General features: G+C 46.1%; 1 protein-coding gene across 6 annotated transcripts in view; it reads left to right on the top strand.

Annotated features, from left to right (window-relative positions):
• The window catches only part of HTR2C (5-hydroxytryptamine receptor 2C), a 4,576,123-nt gene that overhangs the window by 4,180,341 nt on the left and 371,137 nt on the right, over positions 1–24,645 (top strand). For all 6 annotated transcript variants that reach the window (XM_069612886.1, XM_069612885.1, XM_069612883.1 and 3 more), the window contains one exon: positions 7,068–7,268. In XM_069612886.1, coding sequence (XP_069468987.1) covers positions 7,068–7,268 — 201 coding nt within the window. The remainder of the gene's footprint in view (positions 1–7,067; positions 7,269–24,645) is intronic.

The raw sequence follows: 24,645 nt of genomic DNA, 5'->3' as shown, positions 1-24,645 counted from the left end.
AGACATGGGTGGGGGCCTGGTGGAGGCTGCCCCTGGTGGCGGGGGGGTGGGGGTGGTGGGAGACATGGGTGGGGGCCTGGTGGAGGCTGCCCCTGGTGGCAGGGGGGTGGGGGTGATAGGGGGACATGAGTGGGGGCCTGGTGGAGGGTGCCCCTGGATGCTGGGGGGTGGGGGTGCAGGGGGACATGAGTGGGGGCCTGGTGGAGGGTGCCCCTGGATGCTGGGGGGTGGGGGTGCAGGTTGACATGAGTGAGGGCCTGGTGGAGGGTGCCCCTGGATGCTGGGGGGTGGGGGCGGTGGGAGACATGAGTGGGGGCCTGGTGGAGGGTGCCCCTGGATGCTGGGGGGTGGGGGTGGTGGGAGACATGAGTGGGGGCCTGGTGGAGGGTGCCCCTGCACTGCTGGGGGGTGGGGGTGATAGGGGACGTGGGTGGGGGCCTAGTGGAGGGTGCCCCTGCACTGCTGGGGGGTGGGGGTGGTGGGAGACATGAGTGGGGGCCTGGTGGAGGCTGCCCTTGGATGCTGGGGGGTGGGGGTGCTGGGTGACATGAGCAGGTGTGCAGGGTAGTCCCCTGTGGTGTGTGCTGCCTGCAGGGGCTGTGGAGGGTGTACAGGGAATACCTGGGAGCACACAGCCAAATCGCGTGTGGAACTTCCCGCGCACCCCTGAAATCCACGTACCCTGACAAATCGCGTGTGGAACTTCCCGCGCACCCCTGAAATCAACGTACCCGGCCAAATCGCGTGTGGAACTTCCCGCGCACCCCTGAAATCCACGTACCCGGCCAAATCGCGTGTGGAACTTCCCGCGCACCCCTGAAATCCACGTACACGGCCAAATCGTGTGTGGAACTTCCCGCGCACCCCTGTAATCCACGTACCCTGACAAATCGCGTGTGGAACTTCCCGCAAACCTTGAAATTCACATGCCCTGCCAATTCGCGTGTGAGACTTCCCGCGCACCCCGGTATACACGCACACGTATTTTTTGTCAGCGGGTGTCCGTGTTTGTGGGTACGCCTTTGCACGTCATTTGTCCTGGAGGGCCACAGTATAGGACATTCATCATGGCAGTATATAGGTGCTATTTGTTGGCGCACCTTTTGGCGCACATTTCTTACAGGCGCAGAGACGCTACCGCCTGCTTTCTTGTGGCGGTCGTGTTTGTGCCTGTGCGCTGGTTTGAGCGTGCGCTTTTTTGCCCTATTCTATTCCATGAATACGTGTTGTAGGCGAGCATGTGGGCGTTCCGCGCACTTGTGCCCTGTACTTCCCCCGTGACGCCCACATTTTGGCAAGTTGTTCCCCATTCCGAGTGTTACGCCCCGTGTTCCGCCTACTTTTGTTGCGTGCGCCGCGCTATGTGCGATTTCCGCTGTGGCCTGTGCGATTTTCACTGTGACCTGGCGCACGCAGTTAGATGGCCTGTGCTCCAATGTGCGCTGCGCACTTTTTTATCGCACATCCGATGGTTTTCTCGCGCACGGCCTTCCATGAATCGATGTGCGCTGCTTTTCGTGCGATTTTCGCACTTGCACTGCGATTTTTGCTATTCCACTGCGATTCGCACGTTTTTGGCCACTTGCGCCGCGCTAATTATTCCATGAATCGGCCTGTTAGTCCATTTATACACTGAGAAAAATAAACAAGTGCAAAAGGTCTTGCAAAAATGTCAGTGGATGTTTGTGTAGAACGAGAAAGAGCTTTTACATTTGAAGAGCTACAGGGGCTTATTGACTTGGACCAAATGATATTTCACAGAAGGTATATGTGAAGGGTAGTTTGGTACCAGCCCTAATGGAGTTATTCAACAATATTTGGCATACTCAAAAGAGTTTGTTTATCTGATAACTACCCCTACTTTATTCTGCAATCATGTTTTCAAAAAGTGTCCATAAAACACGAAGAAGTAACTTTAAAAACTGTCAAAAATGTGCGTGTTTGAGAACTACTAACTTTCAGATCATACTATTATAGTGTGCTACTAAGGGGTATGCAGAGGTCTCTAAAGGATACATTCGGTGATCTATATCTAATGTAATTACACAGAAAACAGAGTTTCCCTTGCGAGGATAAAGGAATTCTTAAAACCGGCTGCAAGTCTTTCTTACACCATATGGCATGTAAGATAATGGAACTGTATTTTACATTTCAAATACAAATTCACAATTCGTTTTTGCTGAGTTTTTCTTCTAATTGCTTACTGATATGGAACTCGCCGTCTTTTAAGGAACATCTTCATGACATGGTATCAATGCAAAAACATTGGGCCTCGTTTCATGTTTGATTATGAGTGGCAAACCCAAGAGGTGATAATACCAACTACATTGCATGGCGTTATTTCCTCAAAATAGCCTTCCTGTGGTTATCCCTCCATTCCCCCAGGGACTTAAGAATGGAGACTAACCACATCTCAGAATCGGTGGACATTTCACAGCTAACAGTGGTGGTGACTGTAATAATATTAGGAGGAATTAGCACTGTGAATACTTCCAAACCTGCAATCGGGCCCATAGCATTACACCTCTGTCAACCCTCCGAGCTTCAATAGGATCTAAACCTTACTGTTCAAATGCACACAACTTCAGCATTTAACAAGCGTTAATAAGAAGTCTCATCCTCAAATGTACAGATCACCCCGAGAGGAGGTTTTATTTCACCCGCAGCTTTAGCATTGAAGGTCTCAGCAACATACAAGTTGTTACTAACTAGATATTGCATGTGGACACAGGAAAACAGAACTGGGCATAAAGTGCATCAGGAGAAAGCTTGTAAGTATCCTGAAGCAAAGGATTCGACTGGCATCCTGGATTTAATGCAAGTTCTAACTTGAAGAAACATGATTTTTATATTATGCACTAGTTATTTATATTATACAGTGAGAAAAGAAGGGCACATGCCAAAGATGTGGTTTGGGAGAGATGTGTCTACCTCATATGCTTGCCGCATGTAATGAATTGAACTGCTTCCGGTTCGAAGATAGAGAGCAGCTTACATTCCTGGGTATGCGAAATTGTTGTATTGTGTCGCATTAGTTGCAAGTTTTACTCTCGTGGGATTTTGGTTTGTGGAAAATGTTCCCAAAAGTAAACAATAATTCAAGGATGTCCTGACAGTTACACATTATGATTTCTCGGCTACGGATAGGGCATTCGGATAGAACATGGGGAGTTGTGACAGGTGGTGAGTCTCTGTTTGAAATAACAGGGTACTTGGGTATGCACAACTTCTTTATGCCGTCAGATGGTTATATGCCTGACCCGTGTCTAAGTCCACTGGGGGCCATGAAGATGGCTTGAATGGTCGCCTGATGAGATGTACTACAGTAGATATATGCTGAGCGAGTATGATCTTTATGAATGCCCTTCATGTGGAAATATGTGACAGCAAAAAAGAATTAGAAAACACATGTGGAAACATTCACACACTTAAAACTGGCATCAAAAAATATTTTCAAAACATAGGGTTAAACAGATAGCAATAAGTACTTGGCACATGGCACCAGCACAGAGGAACAAGAATTGTGAGCTAGAAACAGTATCCAAGACTGGTCTGTAAAATAACTCGAACATATTGAAATAGAGAAACATGCAGACTTGTCTGAGTCGAGCGTATGATGGTATATACATTATCTCCCAGTTTGTGGTTAAACTGTTCAGTGGGAATACACTAATTTTGGGAACATTTACTGGAATTGTACTTATTTAGACTTGCTTTGTAACGTCATACCGTCAAGATCCATAATCATCAGATATAAGTCAGACAAAATATTTATATGGAAAAAGGTGCAGATTCGTAGGTTGGGTTCAGCATTATAAGCTTAAGGTTGCTTAAACCCCATAACATGATGGTGTTGACATGTCATGTGTTACGTTGACCAAATATTATATTTTGACAGATTTGTATTGTTCTTGTATGTTGGGTAATTATAATGTTCACACTTGTCAGTGCTGGAAGGTTTTTCTGGAACCCCCTAGTTAGGGAATCAGCGAGACCAACCAGTAGGCTGTGTGCAAGAGTTTCCACCATGTAAGTCCACCTCCCAGTAGTAATGGTGACAGGGTAGTCTGGGTTCACTCTTAGACATAGATTCAGCTCAGAAAAGGGTACAGATCACACTGGCAGACACACAAAACAAATGTATCTCAAGGCAATGTACACTAAAAAATAGATACACTATTAATTATAAACACTTTGAAAATACAAAATCAGTTTTACTGTAGAAATGTACTAACATTTTAAATACGGACATTAAAAACAGTAATTGTGTTCAAAATTAACACCAAGGAATACTTTAACTTAAAGTAGCACAGTTGCAGAAATTTAACAATATAAACCACAAAGCAGGGGAAGCAAATTTGGTTAATCACTAAACATAATCTTAAAAGTAGTAAGCAGAAGAAAAGTAAGCAATGCAGTGACTCTACAAGTTCAGCTCAAGTACCTGGAAAAGTATTGGGTCATGGTTCACAGGTTAGTAATATTATTAGGTACTTAAGGCAGACAGTTAGACACGCTCTTCCGTAGGAGATAATGGGGCAAATCCAGTAGGCAAGTGATGGAATAGTTACACGTAATGTAGGTTTTGCTTATAGGTCTCTAGGAGTGACAAGGGCTTCCAACCAGCTGGGGAATCAGGAGGACCCCATAGAAGACAACCAAGCTCGGGTTTAATCACCGCCAAAACGGGGAGGTAAGGATGCAGATCAGGACGTCAAGCCAACTGAAGAAACATTGGGGTCAAGAGGACCTTCAAAATGGATATGCACACCTATCCTAAAAGCTTCGCCTTAGATGACCAGACTATTCAAACCATGGAAGACTGCTGAGGTGGCTCAAGTGCTGTGAGTTTCCTTGTTGGGACTGGGTCTGGTCATACATTGATTATGGTCTCTGGCTATGACATAAAAGTCCCAGGAGAACAGAGGGCCAACTCTTCAGGATCACGAATGATACTACCTCCGGCAACCAAATCACAATGAGACAGAGCCAGGGAATGTGGCAGCAGTAAAGCGCGCTTGAGGTGACCCATGCAACAAGACGCATGTGACTAAGGAGCAGAGAAATGCCTCAGTACAGCCAGACAGCCCTGTCCAATGAGGGGTAGCCGTAGCAGGGCCAAAATGTAGGATGTCACTCAAAAGAGGCAGTGCAAAGGTTGAACTACATGCAGTAGCAACTCAGGTCCAGGCACAGCAAGAACTCCCTCTCAGGATGAACAACATTCAATTTCTGTAGTCTGATAACGATTGCTAGCTGTGGAGGATGGCGAATTAACTACGCCTGCTGACTCAAGGGAGAGAATCACCTTTCTACAGGCTTCCTCTCATATGTAAAAGGCAGAGCTTCATCTTGTGCTGGACAGATCATCAGCGGCACACCTTCAATCGCAGTCCCAAACATTCTGTGTGGTTCCCCCTGCTTCCACAGGATCATATCCAAAAAGCTATTAAAGATTTGCTTCAAACCCCTGATGGATGTATACATCTGTGGGACTGAGGGTCACCGCAGCCATCCAATCACTGGCTGTGCCTATTGTCGATTGAGGAACAAAGTGTTCCTGTCTAACCGTGCACTTATGCCAGGGATCGGTGTACATGCAGCCCTTGTTCCCTGAATGACAGAGTGAAGAGGGGCCTTGAGCAGCCCACATTCAGTTGGCTGTTATCCCCGTATCAAAACCTGCAGAACCTACTGACCTCGGAGTCAGTATCGCTGTACTTCATGGGGAACCCGATCACTGAGACTTTGTGACCCCAGACTTTGAGCTACTAACCAGCTGTTCAGTATTTGTACAATTGTCTCAATTGATCACTGGATCCTGAAACAAGCGGGATTTAAGCAATTAAGTAACACACTGAAACTGGTCGCCCAAAGATCAAAGTGGGATGCTTAGCTAGCAACTGGCACCCTGGACTGAATAACTATTTATTTATTTGTTTTTTTACATGGTTTCTGGGCATTTCAGTGGAAGCATTAAAGTGTATCTCCGTTCACATTTGCTAAAGTCCAGCTCTGTCGCTCTGACTTTTAATTGAGCAAATTTCTAGCAAACACTCATGCACTTGGACTTTTGAGCCTTAGAAAAAGAAGGGCCAGTCCCTTTTCTGCCCCCTCTCCCTAGATAGGCAGCCCCTCACCTCTGTCTAGGCAGCCCCTCACCTCTGTCTAGGGATAGTCCATTTCTAGCGGTCAGCAAGTCACGGCTGGAGGCTCATTTAAGCTAACTGCAAGTAACTTGAATAATAGAAGCAAATAGGAGGGACCTGTACCATGTGTGGGTCTAGCACTTGGGATTTTGTACGGGTTCTGGTTATCCCAGATAGGTCCTTTTGTGTGTTCACTGTGCATATTGCCCCTCCCCCCCCACAATTAATTTAGAAGATGTGGTGCTGGTTGGTCGTTAGGGGATACATTTAAAAGCCTTTAGAAACGTGCTCTTAGAGTGTACATCAGAGCCATTGTGATTCAAGTTTTGTTGAAAGCTGTAATGACTTTGCGCTCTGTGTTTCCATGTACACATTTGAGCGTTCTTACGGATACACATCCCAAAGGCACCCAAACGGTGCAAGCCTTTAACCAGGTGCCAAGCCATTAAGTATTTGTTTAACCTCTGGTCACTTCCTGGAGAGATCGCAAACAGCTTCCAGGCTACCACGCATTAGAAAACATTACCACTTTCTTTTAACGTGTTTTAACTAGTATAAGGGCATGGCTTAAACGTAAGAAGATGTTGGAGCATGATTGATCATCTTCTGAGTAGGATGGAGAAACATTCAATAATTGTCAGAGAATACAAATGATCACAGTTAAAGCCGAATCCTTTGCACAACCTACCAATTTTCTTTCGCGTATTTAAATATAATTGCTTCCCATCTGAAATGTGTAATGTGGATCTTCAATGAGCCTTTCTGCTTCAGTGACTGTTTCACAGCCTCCATAAAGATTGCAATGTGTGCACTAATTTTACCACAACCCGATGGCTGTGAAGTGTGCTCTTGCCATCACTCCTGCCTCCTTGCTTTATTCCGGTCTCCTCATTTGTCTTCATTTTTTTTTTCTTGCAGATTATGCCTGGCCTTTACCCAACAGGCTGTGCCCCATATGGATCTCCTTGGATGTGCTCTTCTCTACGGCATCCATCATGCACCTCTGCGCAATCTCTCTGGATCGGTATGTAGCCATAAGAAATCCAATAGAGCACAGCCGCTTTAATTCACGAACCAAGGCAATGATGAAGATTGCTGCAGTCTGGACAATATCCATAGGTAAGTGCGGAAGATCTTTAGGGATCCTTATTTAGGTATCAGGCTAATAGTATCCGAATACCCAAGTACAAATGCACACATGCTGCGCTTATAGTATACATGATTCAATGATGCATAAGACCACGTCTGCCAATTCTGCTGCTAGGGTCATTGCTTATTAGACAAATAATAATTTATTGTACTAGATTTTTAGATTATCTTGTTTGACAATATTAACCATTCATGGTAAACACATGCATATATACTGTAGAGTCTCAAAAGATGATTGAATCAGCTATATGCATACATTACTTCTCCCCAGGATGTGTTATATACTTAGGTTCACAAGCCTCTCTGTTCTAACTGGGTGATACACATGCATTGCCCCCACCCAAACATCCAAACACACATATGGCCACAATGAGTACTGGTCATGTGCACAAAGTGAAACATGAGAAGCAACACATACATGAGGCACACATCAGACCAAGGCGACGTACATGCACCATGAGCAATGTGCCCCATTAGCACACTCACATGCATGTTCGCTCGCATCAAAGCCATCCTGTCATCATAACTCCATGCACATGCATCATGTCACACAATGTATGAACTGCATGTTGCAAGCCCATAGCATGTCACAGAGGTGAATAGCGGCATGCCCATATCACCCCCACAGGCACCTTGTCTGACAGCGATCAAGGTGGATCAAGCACATCCTAGACACCCACACAGAGAAGGAGAGCCATGCTCTGCACCATCACTACCAAGGCAACACCAGCACTAGCCTCGCAAACCACAGGCCCTGTGAGCATGCCGCCTGCCCCCGCAGAAGCACCACCAACAACCCCAGAGGCACAGCTAGCTGTTCCTGTAGAAAAAACAGCAACTGCCCTGGAGGCACAGCCATCTGCCCCTGCAGCAACACCAGCAACACCCACACAGGCAAAGGCTGATGTCCCTGACACACAGCAGAGTGGGCCACCAAGATGGCCCACCCTCTTTTCCCCACCAGCCTCCTACATATGTCGGCATCTCAATGGACGATGACGGGCAGTAGGGTGTGGACACCACTGAGGGGTCATCACAACACACCGCATACCACCATTCTCCATCAGCCCCTTTGACCTCCACAGCGCACCTCCACCACCGATCCCCAATATCCGTATATAGATGCGCGTATATGATGTATCGAGGCACGGCACGAGGAGATGGCTGGCCTTGTGCTCCAGCAGCACGAGGAGACCAGGATGATGCGTGAGAGTGTGCAGGCCACAGGCTGGCGCTGAACCTGTGCACTGGGCTGCTCCTCATGTGCAACTGCCCTGCTTGCACAGAGGGGCCGGGAAGGAAATGAGGCAATCTCGGCACTAGATGAGTCCCTCACCCTTTCCCTGCAGTCGGCCCTGGAGCGCAGGGACACAGCAGGTTCCAACCCCCCAACCATCACCATGCCTGCCAGCTTCCAACAGAGCAGCCCAATGCAATGATCCCTGCACCTGTCAGGGTCACTGAAGAAGGGCAGGTCCGGTGAAAAGAGGCCACTGAAGTTACCCAGTACCAGTACTAGTGATACTACTGCAACCTAGGGGGTGTTTTGGGGAGGGTGGGTTTGTGATGGCTAGTTGGGGGAGGGGGGGCGTTGGGACACACATTTTGGGCCTTATTTCAAGGGAAGATTTTTTCTATGTTGCACAATCAGAAATTTTAATTCTGTGTGTGAAAGATTTAACTTCAAAGGCAGTTCTTTGCCAGGGCTTTTTCATGCAGTTCTGTTCCGCGTTCTGTGTGAATTTGCTGTCCCAGCTGCGTCTGGGTCCCTGAATAAAATTGTGTTAAGACTTGCACCAGTGTACACTCCTTTTTGACTACTTTTGCAATTTCTGGTGAGTGCTACGAGACGACCCCTGATATACTAGAATCATTGAAACTGGGATTCCTTTTAGTCACAATTCACAGCTGGGGAATTTGGTTTCTGCCAACTCTTCGGTTGTTTTCTGGAACATTCACTATTTGTTTTTCATCTGATGTCTCTTCTTCTTGTATGTAAGCATTTGTCTTCTCATAACAAGAAACAGCAGCAAAATGGCTTCTGAAGCCACAACTTGAAAGTTTTTCTTATCGTGAACTAGCATAATACCAATTTCTTTCACACTGATACATTTGCCATTTTCCTGGTCTGCATGTGGCACTCCTTCCTTCTGGGTATTTTGTTTTGGTTGCCACATTATTGTTTTATGTATTATTGGGTCCCCATTGCTCGTATCCTCACTTTTAGGTTTCCTTGTGATGAGATTGACTTTATTTGGGGCACGTTGGCAGTAGGAGAGTCTTCTGACTCCTTGACGTCTTTCTTTTTTCTGATAGCTTTCACGCATAATTCTGTCAGTTTCACCTTTTTGGCTATAGCTAATGTCTCTTTCAATGATCACTGAATAAAAATAAATAATTGCCACATTTGTGTTTGGTTCATAATTGGAATCTGTTGTTTTAAAGTTGACTCATATTGATTCCTGGCAGCTGCCTCTGCGGAGGGCATTGGGGGAATTTTCCTACATTTTCTTGACCTTGAGGACCCAGTGCATGAACTAGGAGATTTGTCTTTTTTCCAGCGGCCAGCCCCTCATGCTCTAGCACACTGAGAAGTTTCCTGTAATAATCGTTCCAGTCTGACCAAGGAATGACTGGTTCCAGTGCGGTCATGAGGAAGCATACTGGGGGAAGCACCGTGAGAGTCTGCATGGTGCACTCTGATGATTAAGGATGTACAGAAATGTGTGGGCACTTTTCTCTATTTTTGCTTTCATTGATGTTCAATATGTCCTGTTAGTGTTTATTTCTCTTTTCGTTTTTTATGTTTCTTAACATGTGGCTAAGCAACTTGCTGAACAGGGCATCATTTTCGTTTGTTTACACGTTGCTGGGCAATGAGCTGTGTCAGGCGGGCACCAAATCATCTTTGGTGCTCTCTTCTAAACTCTATGTGCTGCTTGCACCGGCACACGGCAGTGCTCCGCTGTATATTTACCTTCGATTGGGGAGCCACGCTCGAGCTGTGTCTTCTCCCGAGATGTGTCTTCTCTACACTGATCTACTCTTACCCGGGGCTTGCGGATTCAGGACTCATGGATAGTGCCACTGCTTCACTCCTTGAAGGCCAGGGTTTACTGCTGCACAGTCACGCCCAGTTGTCCACCATTAGACACCTGGGTCTACTTTTCGGCCCTCCACTTCAAACTCTACGGGCGCTCTGCCCCGTTGCCAAATTAAGTACTGGTCTGAACTTTGCAGATGCTTTCAAGTATAGTTTATTGTCATTGTTACAACATCTCCACAGCCCACATCCACACTGGCCCTTTCCTCCCTCCAGCCGGCTTCCCAAACCTTCCATCCCACATCATAACATTTCTTCACCCACGTCATATTAATTTCACGGCTAACACTCAAACCCTGAAACCAGTGAGGTACGAAAAGATAGGGTTCACTCAGATTTCGCTGATCTGGTAGGGATACCACAGCGAATTAAAGGATGGACTGCTGACATCTGCATAATACCAATACCCTGAAGATTTGTATCTTGGCAGGGCCAATTCAGCTGTTTAATTACTCCACAGCACTGAAATGATATCACTGTTTTTAAATGGAACTTTATTTTGTGAGTGAGCAAGTGGCTTTTGCTTAAGCAGGGGCCCCCACATGGAGCAGTCAGCAGTTTGTTTGGACTTAAGTATGGTGAAAATGCACTTTCACTTCAGGAAGAGATTAAAAACAATGGGCCTCATTACATGATAGGCGGTAAAGGTTTACCGGTACCGGTAAGAGCACCAGTACCGGTAAACCCTTATCGCCTTACTACGAATTCCCTTTGCGGGACCCGACCTTAACGGCTGGTTTTACCAGCCGTTAATGTAGGGTGCCGCTAAGGGACCTCGGTGCTAATTACGGTACCGCAATTTGTGGTACCGTAATTACCACCTTCCCCTTTCCCATTATGCCCTATGGGGGCAAAAATGGGAATGGGGAAGGACCTTGGTGAATGGGGAATTACCGCCCCGCTCACCTTAGAGTAGGGCGGTAATTCACCATCCACCAAGGTGGACACGGTAAAATACCGGCGGCAACCATGGCGCTAATAGCGCCATGGTTACCGCCTACCGTGTAATGAGGCCCAATGACATTTAAAAACGCTTTTGGACAGTGTTTAACCTGGGAAATCTTAACCCTACTCTATTTCCTGCTTCAAGCACTGCTTATACCTCTCTCTGCCAGTGTCGTGTCCAGACTCTTTTGGTTGGAATGGTTTAGGATAACGGGGTGGCACCTGGGGAGGCCAATCAGTTTCCAGGGCTAGCACGTGCCACCCCAGGCCACTCTCTCGACACGCTTATGCTTTCTGCTCCCCAACTGCTCTCCACTCCCTTTTACATCTGGCCAGCGGATTCTGTTTCACCTCCCTCCTTTTGTATCTGTTCCAACTGGCTCTCTTGCACCTCCCACTGCTGTTTTTCTTGTAGTTAATTCACACAGATCGCAAAATACCTCTTCCCTCACACACCTTTCACTAGCAAACACCTCTTTTTCGTGTCCCCTCCACTTATTGCATATATCTCTATGTTGCACATATCGCGTAACCTTGTATTGTTCTCTTTTCTGTCTCCCTTTTCCTTGCATTTACTGATCTGTGTGGTGGTGGGACCCTCCCACGTGTGTAACCCTTTTAACTGTGATGTCCCCTCCTACGTGCATTGCCCTTTTAAGATAGGCCAAAGAAAAATACCACAAAAACAGCTACCCGCCTACACACGTGCCAGGTGTGTTTAGTTGCACAACGTGCTACCTTTCATGTCGGTCAATTATTTGCGACAGAAAACATAGAGATATACATATTTTAATTCATGGATACAAAACACTTAGAAAAATTTTATATTAAAACAAAGAGAGACAAAAATGCATTTCTTTTTACACATAACATTCCATAAAAGAACTTATACTGAAAATCAATTGTCTTGATCAGTTGGTTTGAACTGAACACATTCGTCAGATATTGGTGATGTAGTGAGGTTAGTAAACATATAAGGTGACATCTTGTTATTAAATGAAACCGTAATACAATTCACTATCTTTGACTTTGGCAATTTTTCTGTCCTTGACTTTGTCGACACCAAAGAGTGTGTTTCTGGGTCCTAGCGAGAGATGGTTAAACAGGCTCAGTAGCTGGTTATTTAGTGCTATCAGGCATGTGTCGGACCCATCTTCAGGACTTGATTTATATAGATCTCCCAAATTAGAATTTCAGAAATAGTTCATTGGTTAATTTCCTAAAAACCAAACGAAAAAAACGTGTTGTTAACAATATAAAAACACAGTGTAATGTCTCTATGTGTGTGCACATGCAACTAATTCAAATAACCTTTTCATAGTTTATTTGGCGTGTGTGGCCTTGATTTTAGAACAAATGCGGACAGGATTCACTGGTCCCAACTGTGATTTCTTCTCAAAAATTTGAAAACTGCAACAAACAAAGATGATTTTTTTGAAAAGTTTGTTTTCTCTTTTAAGCTACATTCATTAGAAGGCGGAGGTTCAAAAAAGACTGACAACAGAGCGACCTAAATGAGCCAAATCGAGTTCATATCTGAAGCGGTAGAGACTTCCTTTGAGTGTTTGTCTTTTATATTACATTCGTTAGAAAGCGGAATTTCATAAAAGAAATAGCGGGGAGGCCGACTAAATGAGCCAAGTCAAGTTCATATCAAAAGTGATACCAACTGCCTTCAAATTGATTATGTTGCACTTTTGTTTTAAGCATTTTTTATTAATGAAATGCTACATGTTCTTAAAAAGGGGAGGAACATACCTCTTAATCTAAGCGAAGATATGCTACGATATAGCTTCATTCGTGATAGGCCAGGCTATTTAAGATAGGCCATGACTTTGGCCCAAGCTAATAAACGGAGCTCCTGCAGGCACGTGAGACAGAGCAGCTGCAGACTCCAGAAGAGGAGCGGCTGAGTCTGTGTCTCATTTCCTGTAGGCCTACCCGTGGAGGCACAGGCCTGTATGCCCTGATGCCCTGGTACCCTCATGCCAGCACAGTGGCAGAGGTCCGCACGGTCATGGGCATGGCTGGCTCTGCCCCCACCTCAAATGGTGCTGAAGTCCTGTAGCACCATGGGGCCTGCCGGAGGCCATGGGCAGGCCCCAACCCCCACAGGCACTGTGCCTGTCGCGTGCTGATGTATATAGCATGATGAGGGGGCCTGCCGGATGTCAATGGCAGGCCACCCCCAACAATGGTGATGAGTACGGAACCCTGTTGGGCTCTATATTCCCGTTTGGTGTGTGTGCTTTTGTGTTGCTTTGTCTGCTCTCTGTCCTCGCAGGTGGAGAGAGAGATCCGCATGTGACATCCATTGCCGCGAATGGAGGGGAGGAACTGTCCCTGTTGCGAGAGGAGGTGACGCAAAAAGGGATGATACGGGAGACCTACTGGCGAGTCCTCCCTGGCCGCGGCCCTCTGAGGAGGGTCCTCTGAGGTGGAGTTTCGCCCACAGCCCCCCATGCGGCATCTGCTGTACAAGAGGTGCTACAGTCAAGAAAATGAAGCGAGCGCCCACCCGCCACACCAGAGGCAGTAGTGGCTGCACGGTTTAGCCGCGCGCACTGCGGAATCCAGAGGAAACCAGAAAGGAGGATATTCAATGTTTGCTCCGTTGTGGAGCCATGGCAGTTGGAGCGCCCTCCCTCACTTTCGGAGGCAGCCTTGTGTGCGTGGGCTGTCCACGCCGGGTTATGCGGCACTCACCGCAAAGAGAATGGTGGGGAGTGTCTGCCCTGGTAGGAGGGAGAGCACCTGCCAGCAAGGGGGAACGCCCGATCACCCTCTGGGAATACGAGAGTGAAGAAACCGAGATGCAGGAGGGGAGCCCCATGCAGGCGGCAGCAACACCACCCTGCAAGGTGCTGTGCCGCCGCCCCACTGAGATCCGGGGCCGCAGCGGTGAAATGAAGCTCTGAGATCAGAGCTATCAAAAAGAACATTAATAATAATAAAATCGGAGAAGCACAGGCTGCCCACATGAAAAAGAAGGGGAACAGGCAGCCGCTCTAGGGGGTGTGGTGGGGTCTCATGGATGCAGTACATACTGAGCCTGACCCCGCCCATGGGCCAAGCCTGCTCGTTGCTACCAGCAGCAGCCTTTGCATGATAACGGGCTGGTGGGAGCAGCGTGAAGGAGAGTGCCCCCGCACAGCAAATCAATGATGCGGCATCCGCAGCCCTAGAAGAGAGGCCCCAATGTGTAAAGAGATCTTGGGGCCCAACGGTGGTGAGCGGAGAGACCCGCTACAGTGACCGGATCCTGGACTGCCCTGTGGTGAAAAGGTAAAGATCCTGATAAAGAGGCTTCCCGCCCACGGGAGATGCACAATGCTGGGGTGCCAGTGATCCCTGGGCATCTTAATGATAAATGAGAATGGCCAAGGACAAGGGTGAGGAAAGGACAACCTGCAGTAACTCCCCACTGTAATCTTGGGGTGCCAGACGGCAAGGTGTGTGCAGCGCACCATGAACGCGCATTAACTGCACAGTGACCTGAAGGGCATCTTGCTGTGCCGGTGCTCTCTGTCCTTGAGCCGCATAGGCGGTGGCAGCATAGTCAGCTGCTCCATGTTGGTGCATGAAATGACATGGGCAGGACCCTCAGAACATCTGGGCTGCCCGGCAGTGACACTATATGCAGCCCTGTGTCAGGTGCTGCACTGAGCCAGAGGATGTCCACGATAACAAGTACAGTTGCACCTGTATCCCGATGAAAAGTGGCCGCAGTAAAACCCTGGGACCGATATGAGGCGTATACGAAATCCACATCAGTGATATCTACGGGGAGAACAGCCCCTGAAGAGAACTGAGGCCATCCAGTTGTTGTTTAAGTGAAGCAAAAGGAAGTCCCTGGAACATCCTGGGCCATGAGGGTGCGATTTCTTTGGTGTGCTCTACATCGGAGTGTAGTGACCATGTGCACATGGCCCTCTACAGTACCCAGGCCCAGTAGTGAGATACCAGTGTGTGCTCTATGTCGGAGGAGTGGTGAAAGGCTCCACATGGTCACAAGGGAAACAAGTATGTTAATGGCCAGAAGATCACCGGACCACTGGTGCAAAGTTCCTACGCTTAGTCTGTGGTTGAAGCTTTCCAAGTTGCACAGTGCTGTGCGTAGCTGGTGCAGGAAGGACTGAACTGGCACCGCTGAGAAGCAATATCTCATTCTTGGTGGGGAGCAGATGGTGGTGAATGGAAGTTTCAGAGGTCGACTCTCATGTCTGAGTACAGAGTGGGACTGGCCTGGAGGGCTGGCCTGGAATGAGAAAAAAAAAGAATGCAGCGCTGAGGGTCGGCGCAGTTAACTGCAAATGTGCATTGGGGAGGTAAAGTGCTCCATGTCAAGGCAGAGGAAATCAGTGTGTTCCTTTCCAGTGGGACCTGGCCCGTGACAAGGCAATGCTACGAAACGCAGTGATCCAGACGAGCACAGGGAATGGGACACAGTAATGGTCTCCACTGAGTGGAGCCAATGGGCAGTGAAGTTGGAGAGGCCCCAGCTCGGAATTCCAATACAGAATCGCAGGCTGTGTTCCCAGGTTGTTTGTACAGCGAATGCAGTGCACTGCACTCTGTGACCAGAGGGTGGGAAGGATCCGCAGTCCAGGAATATGCTGCCTGCCATCCTAGCTCAGCATCAGCCAAAGGCAGGTTGCCCCAGGTCCTGCCATCCTGCCTTCATAAAGGTACGCATAAAGTAGTCCAGGCAAACCAAGCCACAATTTATGGATTCCAACCAACAGCTGGATGAGGTCTGCTAATGTGCCATGCCATGACATACAGCTGTGGCACTGAAGTAGAGGAGCCCTGCAGTATGTGGACTAGAAAGGAAGGTGGCAATACTGCACTCCATGGTCCCTATAACATCAGCAAGGAGCACAGCACGGCCACAGAGGAACTGAGCTGGCAACTTCCCAAGGCAGATAGAGATGACGGTTGCAACTCAAAGCTGGGTGGTTGTGCGCTTTATACCAATGGCAGTGTCCTGTCGATAAGTCCTGCCAGGGGGGAGCAATGGAAGGAGCGGAATATCACCTGACCGGGCCCACCATCCACGCCACAGGCCGGTGTGCCCCTAGGTGCGGTTCCAGCTGGCCTAGAACTGAAAGGCCAACTAACTACCCAGCCGACCGGCCAGAAAGAAGGGAAGAGAGGACTGGTCCGAACAACTGCCGCATCAACAGCAGTGACTCCTGCCTGGGGGAGGGGAAGATGGGGCCCAGAAGCCCGCTGCCGACAAACAGTGCAACGGGCAAGGTAAGGGACACTCCTGACCGAGGGAGAATGGCCAAGAAAGCTGATGTCCGGTCGCCCCATGCCCTGTTAACATCAACGTGGTGCAGCTTGGACGCCCTGCCACCCATGTTGTGTTGCCTACCCCAACTTCAAGGGGCTAGGCCGATGTGGCCCCTGGTTTCCCCAGGTGCATCTTTACCGGTCTGTGGATTGTGCCATGGACTGCCCAGAACCCATGGAAGTGGCAATCTTGAACGGACGCTGATGGAAAGTGAACTGGTCTCCAGCAGTCCTGCATCTGCTTAAAGAACAGTGGTGGGAGGCTGTGATTGTGATCCCACAGCGTGTATGTGTGCTCTATATGGTGCCAGCAGCTAACAATGGCGTTGTTCAGTAGTTGCAGTTCCACACCCCAGGTTTATAGATGGTCTTGTAAAAGTGGTGGAACCGCCACCCTTCCACTGGCGGGTCGCCTACCACGACTGTCACCCGCTGAGTATATTTACAGTGCATTATTAAGTGTTATGTATGTAACTATTTCAGTAGTCATGTATGTGTTAGTGGCATAGCCTACTATTTGTTTATACCATAATTCCCACGTGATAAGCAGTGGTCGAAGTGAGCGGGAGCGGTTGGGAGCGGTGCTCCTCTACTTTTTTAAATTAAGTTTTACCGTTCCTATACTTTTATTTTAAAAAGAAACCGTTCCGGAATGGTTTCATTTTAAAATAAAAGTATAGGAAGAAGTTGAAACTTGCACTTTCACTGCAACGCAGTCAACGTTTCCTTAAGCAGCAGGTGCATGTGTTTGGGGGTTTGTACTGCGCATAGCAGGGGGCGTGGTGATGGTGTTTGTGGGGAGTGGTGCAGGCCAGCAGGGAACATAGTTCCACTACTTCTTTTTGTACACCTCGATCACTGGTGATAAGTATTGTGTTTTGTGATGGGGGTGGATTATCTGGGTCAGGAAGGACTGAACAGCAACTGTCGTTTGTTATGAAAAAGGAGGAGTGTGGTAGTGGGACCCTCCCACGTGTATTACCCTTTTAACGGTGATGTCCCATCCTATGTGCATTGCTCTTTTAAAATAGGCCATGACTGTGTGTTGGCCCAAGCTAATAAATGGAGCCTCTGCAGGCACGTGAGACAGAATGGCGGCAGACTGCAGAAAAGGAGCGAATGAGTCTGTGTCTCATTTCCTCTAGCCCTGCAGGCCTACCGGTGGAGGAACAGGCCTGTATGCCCTGATGCCATGCGACCCACGTGGCAGCACAGTGGCAGAGGTCAGCACGGTCATGGGCATGGCTGGCTGTGCTCCTACCCTCAATGGTGCTGAAGTCCTGTAGTACCATGGGGCCTGCCGGAGGCCCAGGGCAGGCCCCAACACCCACAGTCACTGGGCCTGTTGCATGCTGATGTCTGTAGCATGATGGGGGGGGGCCTGCCGGATGTCAATGGCAGGCCACCCCCAACAATCGGAATGCTTCCAAGGTTAATGAAAGATCATTTGCTTGTACCCCCTGCCCTCTCTTTGGAGGTGCTATGAAGAGGCGGTTCTCACAGTTGGCTCCATTCAAATAATTAATAAATGCATGGGTAAATATAATTATTATTTTAAAAGCATTGTTTTCTATATTGGCTTCGAATTCAAACAAAATCAACACTCCGATTAAGCTATAATTCTTTGTATTGCAACGTATGCTCTTCATAACCGTTGCAGAAATGGAGCTACCACTGCTTTAATGTAGGATTTCATTCTTCTGCTTTTGACATTCTTTCCTCCTCTCCTCATTTACTTCCTATGTCATCCTGCCATATCGACCTTTAATTGTAATTACAAAGATTCTCTTTTACCTCAAGCCAAGTGGCATTCTACAGCTGTTATTTATTGCATGAGGTAAATAATCTATTCATATTTGCCTCATTCACTACTGTCCACAGTACCCTAATTCAATCCAACTACAAATTAACCGGTTGTTTAAAAATAGCCATGTTACCCAATGCAGTATTTCCTGTGTCCACCATGTGGCAAATATCAAAAGTGATCCCAACTCATAGGTAGGTGGTATTGCAGAAATAGGAGGTATTTAAAATAACACATATTCTTACGACTGAAACATAATCATATTTAGGCCCTCAGATTTCCGAAATTATTTTTCTTGAGTCACCAGCACTAGTAGTGAAGGCAGCGATGATTTGCTACACTAACACCTTACTTCAAGACCCAGCAACAAACTGCTGGCTATTGTGACACACACTATAATGATTGTGCATCATTTAGGAGTAACTCGGGAAATTGAATAGCTTTTTTTTTTTTTTTAAAGGATTTTCAATCAACTCTGCCTGGGGTGCAGAATATATTGTAGTCTGCTTTTGCGTGAGGCGTTCACAGTGGTTTGTTGGCTATTTTGGATGTCTGTCTGTAGCGCCTTCCATGACGCTTTCCCGGGTGATGGCATATTCTGCACATTACACATACTGGGGATGTGAAAATCCCTTGCCTTGTGAAAAGCGATTTGTTGATGCACTCCACCGGTTATTCAACAGAAAAGGATTTGTAGTAAAACTTGGGTCATTTTTAAAGTGTTCAAGGTGCGGGGGAGGAAAAGTGAGCCTGGCACAGGTCCACTGATACGCCTACTTAAGGAAGAAAAGAGTATCCAAAAAAGTGGAACTCTCCCGTCCCCTGCACACTGTAACTGATCCGTCATGAGACGGTTCACCAAATATATGTAAAAAGTTAGTACTTTTAAATAGCAATTGAAGATGTAAACAACATCATAGACATTCATTTAGTAAAAAAACACAGTAATTTAATCTATATAACAAATTATATATCATTTGCTTCTTACATGCAAAATACAAGTACAAAAAGTCAACGGATTGTATGAATGAGTATCATCAACTCATGTGTGAAGTTCAAACTGAAAGGCTGACGCATTTTGAGATAACAATCTCTTCTTCTAGAGCCAAAATTGAACTTGGATATAATTTCTGTAGCTCCTCTGTATGTGTTTGGTCCAATACTGTGTTATGTTACTCAACCATCAAGACTGGAGAACTCTCCTGTCACAAAGCGGGAAACCTGTAAGGGTGTTTTGCAATTAGCTTGTGAGAACAGGAAGACTCATAAAAAGAGCGCTTGTGGGTTAGGAAGCAGGCACATTATTTTTTAGCAAGTGAAACATCTGTTTCTTTCTTCCTTTAGGTCTTCAAAGCAATAAATACTTTTGTGGCATTGGTTGGCATAGAAATCTGGTCTTCCAGTGATCACATAGAAGTGACTGCCTCTGCCGACCTGGACACATTTTCATCCTGGAGATTTAACCACCTGTTGCCTGTGAATCCGCATTAGTGTCCAAAGGATGATGTCTGTCTGCGCTGATTAGTGTGCTGCTGGGTACTCCTCTAATCACTGCCGCAGCCTGCTTTCCCGAAGGAAGGTGCTGTCAGTCACTGCCGCTGTCCGTGCCCTGACAAAAACCCCTTCTACTTCACCACCATGCCCGGGTTCCAGGAAGTCGCTGCCGCGCTCAGCCTCCCGTTCTTTCTAGCAGTAATCCCTTGCATTACCATATGATTATGTCAAACATTTCCTTTGAAGCCCTTTTTATATCTCAGTCAAGCATTAAGTCATTTGATCTTAATTGATAGTTTATTCACCAAACTGATCACTCATGTAATCCTGAGCAGGGTCTCAGAGATATGTGGGAGTTCAGACATGGCTGAGTACTGGTTATGTTCACTTCGTAAAGTAAAGTAAGCCTTTTTGCACAAAATATGCAATTTTCTTTTCTTTCTATAATTTAGAGCACTCACGGCTTTGTCTATTTCATGTCATATTTGTGTTCCACTACTTTGCTGGTTTTGATCGCGGCAGCTGTGAACAGCACCTGTGCATTGATGAGACCACTCCATGTCCTGTGGTGATCTCAACTTACATGCTGAATATGGCCTTGTTCTCCCATCTCCATTTGGATCTCAGCCATGAGCAGAAACAACTTCAAGTTACTTGGAGGAAGCCCCTCTCCACTTATTGCATGACAGGATTCAAGACTCCAAAGTGCTTATTTTGAGAGGCCTTCAATTTCCGACCTGGGGCTATAACTGGTTGAGCTAGCCAAGAACGCGTCTCATCTTCCATTTTACAAGTTGTGTACAGCATAAGTTGAATGTGTTATTCCATATCTTGTGATCTAAATCCATTATTTTACCCTCTGATATCTTCCACTGTGGCACCGGTGGAGCTGGTCTGTCAAAGCTCACAAGGCATCACTTCTATGTAGTTCTGCTCACCTTATGTGCATGACTTCATGCTGTGCAGTGAGTGACAGCTCATCCCATATAGTTTTGACTATAGCTCAGTAGGACCACACTATCCCGGTTACATGTCTTTATAAAAAAACATTTTATGAAGAATGCACTTATAACGAAACGTATAAACGAAAAATATAACAATTATTTTTTGGGGGGTTCCTCCCTCAAACCCCTGTTTCCCACCCCTAAAAACCCACCCCAACCATTTCCTCACAAGATTTAACCCTTTATCCCAACCCCACATACATTTTCATTACATTTTTCGGTTTAAAAGATTCAATGTATGTGCATTCTTCATAACATTACCGTTATAAAGACTGTACACCCATTATCCCATTGTTCTCATAAAGTCAGTGTTAAAACGAAACGTGCTAAACCTTGACTTAAGTCGCTTCTGCTCAGAATAGGCAAACATTCTTTGCTTAGAAGTGATTATTTTAATTGTCTCGGGACTATTTAGTTTTTACAATTTTATTTGTGTTTTTTCTATCATACATAAACATTCACTAAAAACCCTGATCATTCTTGGAGCCCCAACTGATGAACTCACTCTGATCTTACTTTGATACAGTTGGTTACGGCAGTATTTTCGTTTTTAAGACCAATCTTCTTTGCCAGTTGCTACTGAAGTAAATTTTTGTGAAAATTCTTGACTAAACATGTTTGCTATTTTTGTAAAGAAACATTTTATAAGACAAAGAAACAGTTTACAAAGAGATGGACAGGTAGTAAGTTGCTCATTAATTTGCAAAGCAGAACGTAACTAAATAGGTACTTTAGCATTGAGGCTTCCTAGGATAGTAGTCATCTACGTACGTTATTTGTTCACAGCAACAAGAACAACAATAAAGATTTAAAGATTCCATTAAACCCCTTTCTGAGGATCAGTCCTTAGTTTTTCTGGCCATTCCGCTCCTTTCTTGAAGCATGCATCCTTACTGAACCAGTGTTGCCTTCTGTTTGCATCCTACTTTCACCTTGACATGAGCATTTCTTTTGCATTTTATAAAACAATGGATGTGTTAGTTGGTTGCAATTTATTGCTCTGGGTTACTATTTGGGTCACTAGGGCGGGTGTATAGGTCAAGCATTTGCTTGGCCCCTGGATTGCTTCTTTTTGCTCTACTTCAATATAGGAAGGTTCTTAGCCTGTTGCGCGTTAGCTTTCTCTCTGCAGTGTTCTTTCTGTTATCCCAGCTGAAATTGGACCTGTTGAACGTGGCTTAAATGTTTGCGCTGTTCTGTAACAAAATATTTCCATGAACATGAGACTGCATGCCTTGTGCAGACCTCTCTTGAAGAACGTTCCCTGTGCATTTTACGTTGTCATTCTCTCTACAGAATTTCTTTAGTATTCTGGTTGAGAATGGATAGCGCAGCAGGTAAGAGTTTACAGTGAGAGCTCCATTTTCCTTAGTGGGGCTGACATCCTTTCCTCCTGCTACCTAAACCTCATTGCTACTATTACTGTCTTTTAATATGAAGGTGTCTGGAAAGGATGGACACCTGCTCATTTTGAGCGTCAAGGCACATGCATCACCCTGGTAACAGATACATAACATGGGTGTATTGTCTTCGTTCACAGCTCTGAAACAAGACAAAAGTGGGTTCATCTTTGACTCGTGTGCTACAGACACTCACAAGATAATCTGGGCATGAAGAGAGACATAGGTCAACCATGAGAGGTAAGATATAAATTGCTCTCGGCTCATCACCTGGAGACACCTGGATTGGGTCATGTTATTATCCCCATGGTAAGTCTGTTGATGAATTGGCTCAATGGAATGCCTTTCAGTTTAGTTGTGGCTATGGTGAATGCCCAGTCAGAGGTCCCAAAGAGTATGCAGGACAGCTTGTGGCAACCCATGCTCAATCTCTCCACCATCTCTCACCCCAAATCCAGGGAAGGGAGCCAGTTACCCCATGATGGATCATATTCTGACTTCTTTTGATGGGACAGGATTGACTCATCCATGAGGAGCATGATGAAAGTTGAAAGCCCTAGACTTAACCTGTATAAAACATCAGTCATAACTCCTACAGTCAGCCCTTAGTTATCTTTCTTCTTCCCCATAAGATGTTACAGAGTTCTCCAAAAGGATAGACAATGCTTTGTCCATCTGTTAAGCCAAAGTACTGAATGAAGCTGAGACTCCAATCACGATTCTGTATTTATCAGAGGATTCTACGTTTGTAGGTGATCCTTTGGGTGGAGATGAGGTGTGATGCTGGGCACAGTATGCCAAAGGTTTCCAGGGGATATCAATACATCCATATCCCAAGAAGGAAACGCATGGCATTGTTTTAAAGATGATCTCCTGGTTGGTGGGTCTGGAGACACCCAAGGGGTTTTCATATTTCAGCATTCGTCTATTCAGGATAATTTCATCAGGGATATTAGCAAATGTGTCAGTGCATTCACACCCCTTGGTATAGCCGAATATTTGCTGAGAAAATGATTGCTGCTCAGATTTCCCGTATGCCCTGTTGAAGCAGAATTTGCTAGACCTGACAAAAAGTACATGCCACAGGCATCACAGGTTCCAATAGAGCAAGGGATTTTCAGTCTGCCTGTGAAGGCTTCAGACCCTATTCCAACCTTCAAAGTAGTGAACAAATCATGTAGTGAAAGCAGAGAAAACCGTGACAGAGTCTGTTATTATCAAGGTAAGCCAGTCTTATTTAAAGACAAGAAGTCTAGACTTAGGTGGAATGAGTTCTCAATATTTTGACACTTGTTATTTTATTTCTTGAGACCAATCGGTGTTGTAGACAGTGCAAGGGTTGGTTTTTGAGTTCATCCAAGCTCCTTCTTGTTGGACACAGCTTTCAAAATCAATGGCACACAGATTCCAGTCTCCCCTGTGGTGAAGACACTGGGGGTATACCTCAATGCAAGACTATCATTGACCCGCCAAGAGAACGCCATCTCCTCCTCAGCGGCGTACATGACCAAATTGATAAACACTGCCAGACCCGTCCTATCCACAGATAGCTGTCTAACTATTGCGTTTGCAGTTGTCAGTGCCAGGCTAGACTACACTATTGTAATGTATTCTTTGCTGGAGTTGGGGAAGAAACTTCTACAGCAGTGTACCCTAATTGGAAATGGGCTGACTTCCTAAAAAAAGAATGTTTCAAATGGGGAATTACAGCCAATCTGCTCCCCTACAAGTGAGGTACTCTCTGTCTAAAACCTCAGGCCTTTTGTTAAGCCTGGTCTTGTGGCCAACACAAAAGGTCTTAAATTCCACTGTCAGACAAGGTAAAGAAATAAAGAGACCAGGGATATGCGTTATGACAATCTGATGAGAGGAACCACATTCTGCAAGCTCTGCAATCTGTGAATCATACATTCTGCATTACCAGATACATTCCATTGGTTTAGTCGAGTCCGTAGAGACATTTTGGAAGCTGCCTCTCCACTGTAGCGTAGAATCTAGATATCCTGCAGGAATAGGTCTGTATCCAGCAGAACATCTAGATTCTACATTACAGTGGAGAGGCAGCTTCCAAAATTTCATTTTTTTGTGGATCCACTTTTAAGAAGTTGCTGTTCATCTAATGATTCAATGCATTAACACAGTCAGTGAAATTGCCTGGGGCGAGGAGAGAAAAATACAAACACAAAAAGAAAGTCCCATGTATGCAATCTGAATACTGAAAAGGCAATGAGCAATATCAAAAATGAATTTTGATTAGCAATTTAGATGCAGTAAATAAACAATAATGTGAAAATAGATC

This window comes from Ambystoma mexicanum, chromosome 5p, assembly GCF_040938575.1.
Source record: "Ambystoma mexicanum isolate Mex_15411 chromosome 5p, UKY_AmexF1_1, whole genome shotgun sequence".
Lineage (NCBI taxonomy): Eukaryota > Metazoa > Chordata > Amphibia > Caudata > Ambystomatidae > Ambystoma > Ambystoma mexicanum.
Note: the sequence above shows the minus strand (reverse complement) of the source record. Positions and strands in the feature narration are given on the sequence as shown.